This window comes from Eutrigla gurnardus, assembly GCF_963514095.1.
Source record: "Eutrigla gurnardus genome assembly, chromosome: 6".
Taxonomy (NCBI): domain Eukaryota; kingdom Metazoa; phylum Chordata; class Actinopteri; order Perciformes; family Triglidae; genus Eutrigla; species Eutrigla gurnardus.
Window position 1 is genome coordinate 9,884,628 of NC_139920.1, and position 13,955 is coordinate 9,898,582.

Here is a 13,955-nt window from a genome sequence, read left to right on the forward strand (position 1 = left end):
GCGCGATGGAAATCCTAGACTTGATCTTTTTTTCTGTCATCTGCAAGAAAATGAATTCTCATCAAGTGGAAAATAACATCATTCTGTAATACTAAAGGTGCCGATGTTGAAATTCAGAGCATTTCTGTTGCCACCACATGGCTCCAAACATGGGCGACGACTGAGCCAACGGCTAGCAGCTAACAGGGCTAACAGCGTCTCCCTAAGGGGGAACCGGAGGGATGCCGCTACACTTCCGCGACTTATCAGCAGCAACCGCCAGTGCAGAGCGGCGGCCATGAGCTAGTAGGACTTGCTAATATGCGTATAACAGATTACAACACACTTGAGAGGGAGAGTGACTTCACTTCTCCGGTAGCCATTTTTGTAGTTTGTTGTGTACACGCGACATGTATTAGACTTCATCCTGGAGGGATCCTCCTCCGAGTCTCCCTGAGGCTTCTTGCTGGTTTCCCTTCTTCAGTGTGAGGGTCCATAAAGCCCTCTGAGGCACATTTGTGGGGCTATAAATCAAATCCAATTGAATAGTTGTTTGATGCTTTACTAGTACTTTGGATATCATATAGTGAGCATTTCACAATAGTCTAAACCGCTTATCCCAGCATGCAATGGGACAGAACTGATACACCCTACACCCAGATACATGAGCTCATTTTTCAAACTTGATAATAACATTGATAAATTGCTAAAGATGTTATGAAAAAGTCATCAGATTACATGTGCCATATAGAAGTCTGCATGGTGTGTGGAGGCGGTCCAGGGGAAGCGTGGCGTCGCCGCGGCTGCCAGAGGAAGCTTGTCAGCCCCAAAGAAGCCCGTCAGCTGCCTCGCTGGTGTCCCTTGTTATTATTTTCCTCTCATTCTGCTGCCTTTTCTTTGCCGAGTCATGAATAATTTGTGTCTACGCCTTGTTGCTTGATGACAGCTGTGCAGTTGGTTTGCAGTCTGTTTTTCAGATCAGGTGAATAATGAATAAGCCTCGGCAACAAAAGAGCCATGTCCTATGTGTGCCCTGCCTCTCTTCATCTGTCCCAGCTATGCTGGCGTGTCAACCGCTGGGGAGGGGACAGGTGAGCAGGGAGAAGGCTCTCCGATGCACAAAGTTTGCTATATGAAATGTGCATAATGTATGAAAACCGTCTTATTCATCTGTTCATCTTCCAAGAACTTCTCGCCATCATTTTACTGTACCGGAACATTTTAATCAGTGCTTTTTCTCCGACGCTTGCTGTTAGAAATCATGTCTTTGTAACTCGTCAAACCTGTGTGAAATCTGCTGATCGGAGCGTGAGAGCAAATACCACATTATTATTACAATATACACAACAGGTCTGCTCGCCCTCAGGGAAAATCTCATTTGCCCTCTCTCCATGGTGCTCTCTCATGACAGGTACGAATGAATCTTACCATTCAGACGTTGCTGAGTCCAGATATTTACTCTCGTTAGCTATCTGGGTGTGATGTGTGTATTATTATTAGAATCTATGAGGTAATGTGTCTCGTGTTTAGATTCTCCCCTTTAGTGCGTCAAGCTGAATTGCAGTTTCTGCTCTGGTTTCAAAAGGTGTGGTAAAAAAGGGCCTCTGTGTTATTAGTAAAACTCTTGTCTGTTATTTCACAATAAAATCCTGAATATTTAAATCCAGATTGAGAATGCATCCATCGAGCCAGTGGAAGAAGAAGAAAAATCAAAATCAAACAGCAAAGTGTGTCTCTAAAATCCCTTTTATTATTCATGTTTAATTTGACATCAATAATGAATCGTCCAAAAAAAAAAAAAAACCCACACTCTGAACTTTCTAATTGCACAACTATGTCTGTGAATAAAAATGAATCCATAGCAGCCCGGTGTGGTTGTGTGCACGGATGTGTGTGCACTTATGGGCCGAGGCCTGGATTTTCAGCCTTTAGACTGCACTGCTCTGATTACTCGCCCACTCCAATCGATTGAGGAGACTTCTATCCATATTTGATATGCCTCGGGGCAGTGGGGTACTGCTTTAAGAAAACCCACCGTGCCCTTGGAGGAAATCTGGTCAGCTAATGGATTGCTTGAAGGTTTTATTTTGCCTGGAAAGCTTCTCTGTGTGATTGAACTTCAACAGACCTGCAACAGTCCTTCTAGGTGAGTCTGCAGAGAGAGATCACACCTGAAGTTGCCCATCACAGGTTGCCTGTTACATCAAAGGGCCGTGGTCGGGTTCAGGGTCGTATAGCGACAGTGTGTTTTCACTGGGGCCCCCGACAATGAGTTCAGTGAAGAACAACCGGAGCAGGAAGTCCACCAGGTGGATTCACAACCTCGGCCCGTGATGTGATGCTGTTGGGTCCAGACAGACTTTCCCTGTAGGGAGAGATATGTCTGTAACTCAGCATCATCTACTTCCCAGAATGCAACTGCACTAGTCCTTATTTAAATCGTTGGGTCCTGATAGTTGCTCTGTTGTTGTGAATGAGCCTGAGGCCGGGCTGGGAGGCCGGGTTGCTCTTTGGGCTCGTGAGTGTGAACAAAGAAGTCCTCATTTTATCTGAATATCTTCAAACTTTTCCAAGGAAGAAGAAATACTCCTGGTGCATTTGCTTTATATTCCCTCATGAAGGCAAACTAATCTCCATCTTGTTTTTATTTGTAAAACAGTCAGCAAGAACACAATTATATTCTTATTCTAAACTATATTACAGTATTATGTTAAATGATAAATTTATACTTTTGTATTTTTTTGTCATATACAGATATACAATGATTGTGTGTGTGTGTGTGTGTGTGTGTGTGTGTGTGTGTGTGTGTGTGTGTGTGTGTGTGTGTGTGTGTGTGTGTGTGTGTGTCCTATGCTAAGCTCAGCTCCATTCCAACAGGAGGACTCTCTCTGGTCCAGCAGCCTGAACAGACAGATATATATATATTTATCTGTGGGTGATTTCCTTCCCTCGGCTGCACATTCCCTATGAAGTGAGTCGCTGTGTTTCCGCGTGAAGTTTATTTTATTGAAAGAGAATAAATGACGAGGCTGCAGCAGCAGAACAGCTCCATTAAGACTTGAAATGAGCTTTCCTGTTCTCCTCTCCGCCGGTTCATCTCGGCCTCTGAAATATTCAGTATTTTCACAGGCCTGGATGTTGTACGATTTATTTATTTATTTATTTTTTTGTGGAGGGGTGAGGCATGAAAAATCCTTGTGAGTCAGTGATTTCAATCAATGTTGAAGGATGAAGTAAGTGATTGTTCCTCTTTTCTGTCGGCGTGTTAGATTGAGAAAAGAGGAAATAGTAAACGAATCAAATGATCCGATTAAAGGATGGAGATGAACTGAAAACATCTGGAGGTGAACTGCTTCTCTGATGAACTGTTTCATATTTATGGTTTAAACTTGTGAGACTGAACGCAAGGCATCCACTGAAACAACCTATTTCTTTAAATTCTTGTCATTTGTTTCACTTTACTATTATGATTGATTCGTTCCCCAGATTCAATCCATCATGGATTTCTAACTCCGCAGCAGTATATAGTCCCTCGGTGGATCACAGCTGCTGCACGCCTGCTTCCTGTCAAAACTCGCGTTCTTTTCTTCTTCCGTCTTATTTTTAAATAACAGCCATGAGGGTAACAAGCATCTGGTTGACGGTTAAATCTGCTCAGTGTGTTTAGGGTTCAAACACATGCTACAGTGGTGAAAACAAACAGCAGCCGCGGTGGCCTCTGGGGAAATCCCAATCACAGCAGCAACGCGGTGAAACGTCCTGGCGTTTGTTTGTCACTTTGAATTCACTTGTAGAATAGTTGTTTTTGTAGGTGGAAGAATAGAATTAAAAACCCATTACTGTAAAAGCGAAATGTGCTACTTCTACTCTTATGATAATAATAATAGGCTAATAATAGGCTAATAATAATAATAATAATAATAATAATAATAATAATAATAATAATAATAATAATAATACATTTACGATTTTATTGCTTTTAAAGTTTAGAAGAAAAAGGAAAGAAACCAACCAGAAAATAAAATTGCCTGGGAAAAAATAGATTTATTTGTAAACGACAAGTTCATTTTGACAATAACGTGCAAAATGGAAAATGTGAAGATATACCCGCTCGGCGAGTAAGGTAGTAACCCTGTTGTTTATTAAATCACACAGTCTGAGATCGAGGCTGTTTTGCCAGCATGGCTCCGCACCGACAACAAAATGCCTCAGTTCTTTGGAGGAGCGCAGATTTTCATCTCTGCTGGTTTTAGACCGTCGATCCGGTTATTGAAATGTTTTGGGTCCGATGCAGCTTCGGCTGCTTCACACAGTCGGTAATACAAACACGATGCATGTTTGAAGAGGCTGCGGTGGGATGGAGGGAGACTTAGTGTTGATGTCTGCACAAACTGTCCGCCGGAGGAAGTCGTTTGTTTAAGTCTTATTCGTTGGAGTTTTGTTTATTAAAATAAATAAATAATCTGCGTATCAGATGAGATAATTATATATACATATAGACATTGCACCCACAGTGTAAAAACTTAATTATACATCTATAATTAAGTTTTTACATGTGGATCAAAATTCATCTTGATCCAAGAAAAAGTGGTAAAAAAAGAGTATTTCTCAGATGTCCTCAGATGAATGATTTAAAGACCAAAGTCCGATGATGACGCGCTTCATTTGAGTCCGTGCTGCGTCTCTTTGTGTCTCCTCAGATCTACTTTCCTCTGGAAACCTTTGCCGCAGAGGTCGCAGCCGAAAGGTTTGTATCCGGTGTGTTTCCTGCTGTGTGTGATGAGGTTGGAGCTCTGGCTGAACGCTTTCCCACACACCTGACATTTGTGTGGCTTCTCACCTGAAAAGAAGAAAAAAACACCACAAATTTAGGAGACACGTTATTTTTTCAAATTTCAAATAAGGGTTAGTTTTATTTCTTATTATACCCTGGACATCCGGCAGATTTGGGACTTTTACGCACACATTACGCACAGATTGACTCCACTTGCCTGTGTGGATGAACGTGTGTTTCTTCATGTCGGACTTCTGGTGGAACCTCTTCCCGCAGTACTGGCAGGGGTACGGCCGGGTGTCGGAGTGGATGAGCAGGTGCGTCGACAGAGTAGACGACCTTTTGAAGCTTTTACCGCATATTTTGCAGTCGAAACTTCTTTCCTGAAACGTGACGCAGAAGCGTGTTTAATGATGATTTCTTGTCAGTGAGGCCAGTCTGACTGAAAGAGGAGGCCGACAGCAACGTGCAGACGCAGAGGAGGTGCGAACTGCAGGATGCGGTTTTTTTAAAGAGTGTGAAGTTACCTGAGAGTGCACGGCTTTGTGCTGCTCCAGGCTCACTGCGTGTCCGAAGGTTTTGCCGCAGAGTTCACAAGCGAAAGGCCTGGTGCCGCTGTGCGACCTGCGGACGTGGACTTCCAAACCGTGTGGAGTAGAAAACACCTGGTGGAAAGAAAGGAAATAAGACGTTTTAGAAATAACAATACAGATACAAACAGGTGTAAAATCTCCCTGGCGGGGAGGTCAGAGGTCATTTTCTTTATATTTTATTTTAGATCGCAAAGCAGAGGGTGACTCACCTTACTGCACTTGATGCACTTGAAAGCACCATTGAGGATCAGACTGGAGCACAGCAGGTCTGACTGGGCCTTCGCGGTGTGGGCTTCTCCGTGCAGGCCTCCCTCCGGAAACAGCAGCGCGGCAGCGTGCCTCCGGTACTCCCCGTACGTCTCCTCGCCCAGAGTCCGGTCTGCGTACAGAGCAGACTGGCTGCTCCTGTCCCCGTAGAAGGCCAACGCCGCCGGGCCTCGGTCCACCTCCACGGGATGGAGGCTCTGCTGCACCAGCGGCCTCAGACCCGGCCCCGGGTAGCTGCTCCAGGCATACGGCCGGAAGGGGATGGCGAAAGGCTGCGTCTCGTCCACCCGAGGAGAGATGGATTTCTCCGAATCAACTGGAGAGGAGAGCAGAGGCCGGATTAAAATTTAATGGTGGAAGCGGGGCGTTTCCTGGAGCCCGCGGGGACCGAGGGGGCAGAAAGAGTCATGCAATGTTCTTTCAGGGAATTCCCAGATGATGGTTCCGTTGGGAAAAGCAATAATATCAGGTGTAAAGGGGGAGCATGCCCCATAATAAAGTCATTCAGGCCAAAATACGCTACGAAGAAACAGGCAAATTAGCTGAAAAGTAATATACAATCTGACAGCATCGGACGTAAATCATATAAAAACATGTAATAGAGTGTTCGGCCTCAAAGGTTCCATATTTTTCCATATATATGAACATGTGATCGTTTTAATGAAAGTAATCCTATCTGCGTGGTGCTGTGTGTTTGTACCCGGGGATGCAGAGGGGGACGGCGGCCTCCAGAAGTCTTCATAGTCCGAGGAGCGACCGCACAGACTGTCGGCGCAGCTCAGTGGGGACTTCGGGGAGAAATCCGCCGCGTCGGCCAGGTGGGAGTCCGGGGAGAGGCCGTACCTGTCCACCGACATGTCCGTGTCATCCTGGAGCTTATCTGCCTCTGAGAGGACGCACGGCGAACACTCCGCATCTTCACGGAACGAAAGAGAGCGCATTATAATGTTAGAACCTCTAACCTCCCGCAATGTTACATGGCAAGTTTAAAAGCTATTATAAAGAAAGTCACTCATTTATGGCACTTACATCACAATCATGGCACTAAAGGGCAATTGTTCAAATAGGATCTGTGCGCCAAATTACAACGATGGTAAGGCCAGCCTTACCTTATTACCAACTATTATATATATAATGTAATACAATAAAAAAAAAAACAGGAATAAAATAAAGAAAAAACGTCAATCTTTTTCGTTAGTGATTTATATAAAAATCAGATATTTAGCTTGTTTATTTCTTTCACCATTTTTAGAATATCAGCCAAATTCACTGCTCGACACCTTTAAACTGTAAAAGCAGTGATATGGTATGAATGCAGTTTCCCCTTTGTGTGACATAATCTCATGTCTTTAAACATATATAATTATACCTATATCAACATAGGCTACCACAATTATTGCCATGATAAAACATATATGTTTTAGTTTACAGAAATGGAATGGGATAACATGTCACACACCTGAGCAAATGTGCGCCAGTATCGCGTCCAGCCGGCTGTAGTCATCCTCCAGAGTCCGGGGCTGGTGGTAACTGTGCGCCTTCTTGCTCTTCACCATGAAGGAGCGAGGCATCTCTGATCTGAGAGCAGACACACGCAGGGAGAAATAATCCAGCTGTGAGAGGAGTCCTGGACGCTGCTTGCTCGCTCTCACTCCTGTAAAACAGCGGCTCTCCACTGGTGGGAGGTGCGGGTCCCGGCGCTTTAAAGGATGGCAACCTGACGACGGAGCATGCGCACAACGCCCGCCCCGTCTGCCAGGTGTTGCACGGACAGGTGTCACTGTCCTCCACTCAATGCGTCTAAGAGAAATCCGCCTGCGGCGTTCTAGTCAGCGCGGTGCGGTTACTGCAGCTATTAGGAAACTAGTCTGAGGCGGGGGCGACGACGTTTCACCTCCACATTTACTCATTTCACAAGTTTCCTGGTTTGATCAACGGAATGATCAGCAGCAGGCTAGATCATGTTCATCGATAGGAGACCTTTCAATCCAGGGCCCCGACCCCCCTTCGCATCAGACCCCAGCTCGTGGCTCCAGAGAAGATCGTGGCAATCAGAAGAGATACAGGCCTTATCAGCGCCTTGCTCAACCTGCAGGGGAGAGGAAACGCGGAGGCGCACCCCAGGGTGTCTGCCTAAAATAAAAAAACGCCGGGGAAATTCTGAACCGACAGACTTGGATGATTAATAGAGATCACAATCACAAGCATGCAGCAGTTTGTTTTGTTTGTTTTCTCCCTGAAACACAATTAATTAATTTCCATTAATTCAGTTCATACATATCCACACATAACGTGAACATTAATTGCGATTAAATCTCGTGCCCCGGGGGTCCCCACGTGACGTGTTTGGTGGGGCTTTGTCCCGGTCTGGTGGGCAGTTTGGGTCGTAAGCTGTCATTATGTGACAGACACTCGCCGACCTGCACGCCCGCGGTGACAGTTTCACATTACCCTCGGCTTCATGCTCAAAGGGAAGAAGCTCAGAAACAGACCATTTGTTTTCTGTTCGGCCAGGATTGTATTTAAGCGTCATTACGCACCGAACAATAGAGTCGTGCGTCCCGGTGCCTTTTATCCACTGCAGGTGCAATAAGTGAATCCCAAGTGCTGCGGGGATTGATCACCACAAGGCAAAGAACATATATTTGATTGGAATTATACTGATCAGCACTGCCTGGGTTTATTTACTAAATCGCAGAGCTCCATATGAATTCAACATTTCCCACACCCGCATGTAAATCAGCTGAAATCAAATCTTCCACAACTGTCAGAATTTTCGCCACTAAAACACAATATCGGAGACCGAGGCTGGTTTCAGCAGATCGAACTGGACGCACCTTCACTATCAGACCAGCGCGTTTCGGCTGAAACCAGCCTATCAGTAAATGCCGGGCAGGAAATCAAAGCGCCACATGCCGGACTCGATTAGACAGCACACGGCCGTTGCATCCGGACACAGTGTTGGAGGAGATATGAAGAGCGACCCGATAAAGAGAAGCAGGCCGGGCCCGCGGCCCGGAGGAGCCGATAGGCCGGCAGAGAGGACGCTCTGCGCTGCGTCAGAGCCGGAGTGTGGCATCCTGCCAGGACGGCCAATGTGAGTGAAACACAACCAACAACAATACAGCTGATTAAAAAACAACATTAATAATGTGTTTACGTTGTTAATACCGGGTTGTTCTGCAGAAGCCACTTTGTCTGACTTTAATAATGTGAGCTTGTTTTAGCACATGCATAATTTTAATTAGCGAATATTTATTTTCTTTTGAAATCAAACCTTAAAAATAATCTCGTATTACAACTAACGTTTCAGGATATATTGTAGCCTCATCTATAGACATATGCTGTATGTGAGGGTAAATATACATTTATAAAGCTGTAACACCTTTTATACAGACTACCGAGACATATATGAAAAAAACAATTTTTTAAAATATATATACATACACACATAAATAACTCAAAAGATGATGTTATTTTTAAATCCATAATCCGACTCATCTTATTTATGTGGCGACAGAAGCAGACGCGCGTCCTATGTAAACTCACTGCGCCATGAAACCCATGTTCAAAAATATCAAGCATCATCAATCACTGCAACATTAAATTATTCACAACAATGACCATCACAGCTACAGACTTTACTAATGTCTAATAAAAAGCCCTCCTCCTGATCATTTGGTAATAAAACAAACCTGGTGAATGTTTCAGAGCGCCCGGAGAGAAATGCTCTTTAAAATGTGGTTTTCTGCATGAAATGATTGGTAGTTGAGGCTCAGCTCTGAAAACCGCGAGAAATCACTTCCTGAAAGCAGTCAATCTAAGCGAGAATCTTCACAGAGGAAGGCAGCATTGAGACACAACATCCCCCATGTGCTCAGAGTCGGTCTGCCTGAGGAGGCCCGGGTTACAGGTGTCTGCCGCATGCCTACTTAAAAAGAGACATCAGTCAAAGGTTTATCAAACGTTTTTATTGTGTACTCATCACACACTCACACACACACAACCATCTCATTTAGTCTCCATAGTGTTGCCATGTGTGTCCTTACTGCACTGCAGACTCAAAAAGTGCCATAACGTGTTCCTCTCCCATCAAACAACACTTGTTCATCAAAGGGACATTAGCATTACCGGCTCAAAGTCACAATCATTTCAGTTTCCTGGACATGACGAGACCGCTGCATTCACTTCCACCGAATACAGGAGTTAGTGTTCAATACAGAGGAAAGTCTATTAGGTGCTCGGCATGAAACGGAGTGGGACTGGCCTGTGGATGAGCACAATACAGAAGATAGTGCTTACTTTGGTAACACGGACGACCCTTGATTCCTCCCCGGATTGTGTTATAGAGTGTATTAGGTTGCGATATCTCAGCTGCATCTCCCAGTTTACCCCCCCTCAGGACCTTTGCCCTTTTTACGTGCACATTTTGTGATACACAAAACTTCTGATAGACATTACTCATCTTTGACTCATCTGCAAATCTTCTGTGTGCTGAAGCGACTTACTGAGGGGCTCATAATGAAAATAAAGTCGGGACGCTTTCAGAGAAGACAGTACAACAGCAACAGTAGTCTCTTTTTCTGCACCGACGATCCGCTGCTCAGAGAACCGCCAGCTGAAGTCTTCTGCCGAGGGAAAACCAGCTGTTATTCTCTCCCAACAGGATTTGTCATTTGTGTTAAAAACTGTTAAACTAACTCATATGTCCCTTTTTTTCAGAATTTTACAATATATTCTAAACATCAGATATGCAATAGATACATATTTTCAAGTTCAAAAGGAATTGAAAAAAAAATAATACACATTTACATATCTACAAGTATGCAGATGTCACATTGACCCTGTGGTACACCAGCCTCGGTGGAAGGCATGGGACATGTGCTAAGGCCAACAAGTCAACATTTTCTCAAGCCAGCGCTGGCAAACCGCTTTGAAACCGGCCGCTGATCATCAAGACAACAGATAAGTATACACACACACAACACTTATACAGTTCTGCCTCTGCATGATGGACACTTAGTAGTAACGGCATCAATACAGTTTTGATGTTCATTTATAAAATGCTTTAAAAATATAAAAACACATTGGCTGAAGTGTGTAATATAGCATAAAAGGTTTTATTGCACAGTCTCTTTCTCTGTGTTGTACCTACGAGAGGGGGTCCACCCCCTTCGCCCTCCCACCTCCCCACTGTGACCCCGTAGAGTTTGATACCCTCCACGTTATCTAATGATCCGTTGAGGTCCATGCTGATGGTCTGCGTCTGTGTCCACCGTGCTCAGACTGGCAGGCGTTTGTCGTCCTCAGAAACAAGACAAAAACTACAAAATAAACTAAATAAAGTGTGATTCTCGTGATATGAAATGATGATGCATTTCCTTTCTGAAATTCAGAAGTCCCGGTCGAGACCTCTCCTCTGAAATGGCTGCTGGAAATGCCTCCTCTTCCTCAGCGAGTGCTGACGGCCTCGGCCCCAACTCTGGCGGCCAGCGGGTGCTCGTCACACGATGGTGGACTTCTGGCTGCCGCTCTGAGGTACAGAGAGTCGCAGGGTCTCGTCGTCGTCCTCCTCGTCCTCCTCGCTGTCGGTGTCCTCGAGGTTGGGGCGCAGTCTGACACGGCTCCTGCTCCTCTGCTGGCTGTCCTGGAGGCCGGGGCCCTTGACTCCATCTTCGTCTGAAGACTGGTACGACCCATCATCCCCAATGTAGTGATTGACGATGTGGATCCCGTCAAAAGTGGGCTGATTGGCCAAGCCCCTCTGTCCTTTTAAGCAGCAAATCTGGGAGAGTGAGCACAATGACTATTAGGAGCAACTCAAAAACTGTTAACTTGTGAGGGAGAACACAAACACTGAGGGATATGGCATGAACAAAACAGATCCACGCAGCAGTGATCTTCAAATATAAACATGTTCTTTCACAAATCTAACATGCATTCAACCAAAAATGAACAATGTAAATAATAAGATGTGTACCAATAGTATGAAGTAGGCGCTGCATACAGTACAGACTCACACAAGAGTCATATTTCCAGTGTGAATGTCCCCAGAATCAGTCTGTAGGATGTATTTGGGATAAAGCCGTTGTGTAAACGTTTGATGGGTGAGGGCTCCATTATGAACAATGGACAACAAAGGGAGACGGTCCTGAATGAGTCCTACTGATACTGAACGTCAGAGGCTGTTCTCTGCTGTTGATCAGAGGTGGATGTTAGTCCACAAACCAATGGGTGACGCCTCACTGACACGTCCACTTCTTAAATACAGTCTATGATCTGGGTTTTACACATGAAAAGACTAAAAGGATGAGGACTAACTGGCTGACACATCAGGTCACCTTCCCTACTTCTAATTTAGAGCGGCTCAGCATCACTTTCCTATGGGAGCATCCAGGACCGTCTCCCACGCCGTGAGGTAAACGGACCCAAAAGGGACTAGGGTGGGGGCGACACATGATCAGGTTTTCACCACTGGAATTAACATGGCACATTTGTACTGACTCACCTGAGTCGGCCTGCCATGCAGCAGCCAGACATGTAGGAAGAGATGCATTCAGAGGCCAGTTCAGAGCACAATAAACAGTCAACAAAATGACAGAAACAAGCCTACGTAATCTGCATCGGTCTAAATTTGGTGGTCTGCCTTCCTGTTGTTGCAAAAAGGAAATGGTGATCTAATCAACATCTGACTGACTGCAGTCAAAGATTCCAGCAATACGAGGCAGGTATTAAGTCAAATTGCAGGGGGAGGAGGAGGAGGAGGAGGAGGAGGAGGATGGTGGGACCTGATCCACTTTCAGGTTTGGTCACTTGACTTAGCATGATTCATAGCAGGACACGCTTCACCCAAGAGGACCACAAGGTAAAACCAAGTGAGAGGGGAAATGACTGCGACTGCACTGCCTTGATATGAACTGGAGTCAGAAAAAAACTAATGAGACTCCAGTTTAACCACATTCACCAACTGCATTGGTTAACTTGTTTGTTCTTGCTTGTTTTGATTTAATCCCATGTCAAGATACGATATTCTTCCAGTCAATAACTGGTCTGCTGGGAGACAACAAGGACCACTATCTGCAGTAAAAAAAAAAAAATATCTTCATGAAGATGAGGCTCTCACCTTAAATCATAACATTTGCACCACAAATACAAACAACTAAACAAAAAATAAAGGTGAATGTTTATTCATTAAATAAAAATACACATTTCTAGGCTCTAAATGCACATTATTATCTATCGTGGCTCTGTGATCAGCTTGGTAAAACCCTCTTGTAGAAAGATCCATAGGTCACGTCTGTGAAGGTAACATTACTTGCAGGTGTGCAATGTAAACTCTGCACAGGAAGTTTCTGGGTGTAGTTAACACTTCTACTAATCGGTTAGCCTCAAAGAAAAAACATATCTGAGGGAATCCTGTGAAACCTTCTGAAATGCTAGATCAAACAACATGGCAACAACAAAATCTGAATCGCTTCGAGGAAAAAAACCAAACAGGTAGTGAGATTACTAAAGGACCCGATGCTTGTTTTACAAATCTCACCTCGTGCTTTAGCTCTGCTATCTGGTCTTTGAGGTCGTGGATGTACTGGCTCGAGTCTGTGTGGTTCAGCTGGCCTTGGACCTTTCCTTCTTCTTTCTGTTAGCAGGAGAGACATGCGTTTGTAAGTAAGACACACTACTAGGGGTTTCCCTAAAACGAAGGAAGATGAAGAAATATTTTAGCATCTGCAAAGCAAAAAACTCTATATATATACGCATGTAAAACACCCAGGGATTAAATGTTGTGAACTGTAGAAGCAGGACAAACACTGGCCGGGACTAGAGCCCCGCTACTGTAAAAGCAGCATTAAAGCGGCAGATGTCGGGGGAAACAGTGTGATTTTATGCTTGATTTCCTCCTTGGGCCCCAGGGATGAGGCTGGTTGTTAGCACAGTTAAACAGTTAAACATCCCATGTGATGTTTATCTTCCTCAGTGAAGACATCTGCAGGCATCGGAGACAAACACACACACACCGTTTCAAACCTCACACCCCTGAACCTACCAGTTTTTATAGCGAGACCAGTTCAAACCACAGGCTGAAGCGCGGGAACACAAGACTAAAAGGGGAAGATGCATGCACACAGCTAACAGCAGGGGCGGGGTGGAGAGGCAGGAGAGCGGAGGCCGTCAACAGCCCAAAATACAGATGGGTTTTTGATTCCTGTGGTAAGGTGGCGGGTCCCAGAAGGCTTTTTCCTCACAAGAAGTCGAAACAAGTGAAATTATTCCAGGAATCTATTGTTTTTGAGCTTACGGCGCTCCAGAACACAGCACCGATAAGTGGCCGGCAGTTAAAA

The 13,955-nt window shown here is 44.8% G+C and overlaps 2 protein-coding genes across 7 annotated transcripts in view; both read right to left on the bottom strand.

The window, feature by feature from the left end:
- Window positions 1–4,013: 4,013 nt before the first annotated feature.
- On the bottom strand, window positions 4,014–8,070 carry gfi1ab (growth factor independent 1A transcription repressor b). The gene is made up of 6 exons (XM_084011626.1): window positions 7,073–8,070; window positions 6,314–6,529; window positions 5,556–5,929; window positions 5,281–5,418; window positions 4,971–5,136; window positions 4,014–4,819 (listed from the first exon to the last, which is right to left on the bottom strand). Exons 1-6 carry the CDS (start codon window positions 7,182–7,184, stop codon window positions 4,641–4,643), a joined length of 1,185 nt encoding a protein of 394 aa, XP_083867752.1. The 5' UTR covers window positions 7,185–8,070; the 3' UTR covers window positions 4,014–4,640.
- A 1,499-nt stretch (window positions 8,071–9,569) lies between these two features.
- Window positions 9,570–13,955, bottom strand: part of evi5b (ecotropic viral integration site 5b) — a 32,183-nt gene continuing 27,797 nt past the window's right edge. For all 6 annotated transcript variants that reach the window (XM_084011621.1, XM_084011622.1, XM_084011625.1 and 3 more), the window contains 2 exons: window positions 13,157–13,252; window positions 9,570–11,398 (listed from right to left, as the gene is read on the bottom strand). In XM_084011621.1, coding sequence (XP_083867747.1) covers window positions 11,117–11,398; window positions 13,157–13,252 — 378 coding nt within the window. In that variant the 3' untranslated portion in view covers window positions 9,570–11,116. The remainder of the gene's footprint in view (window positions 11,399–13,156; window positions 13,253–13,955) is intronic.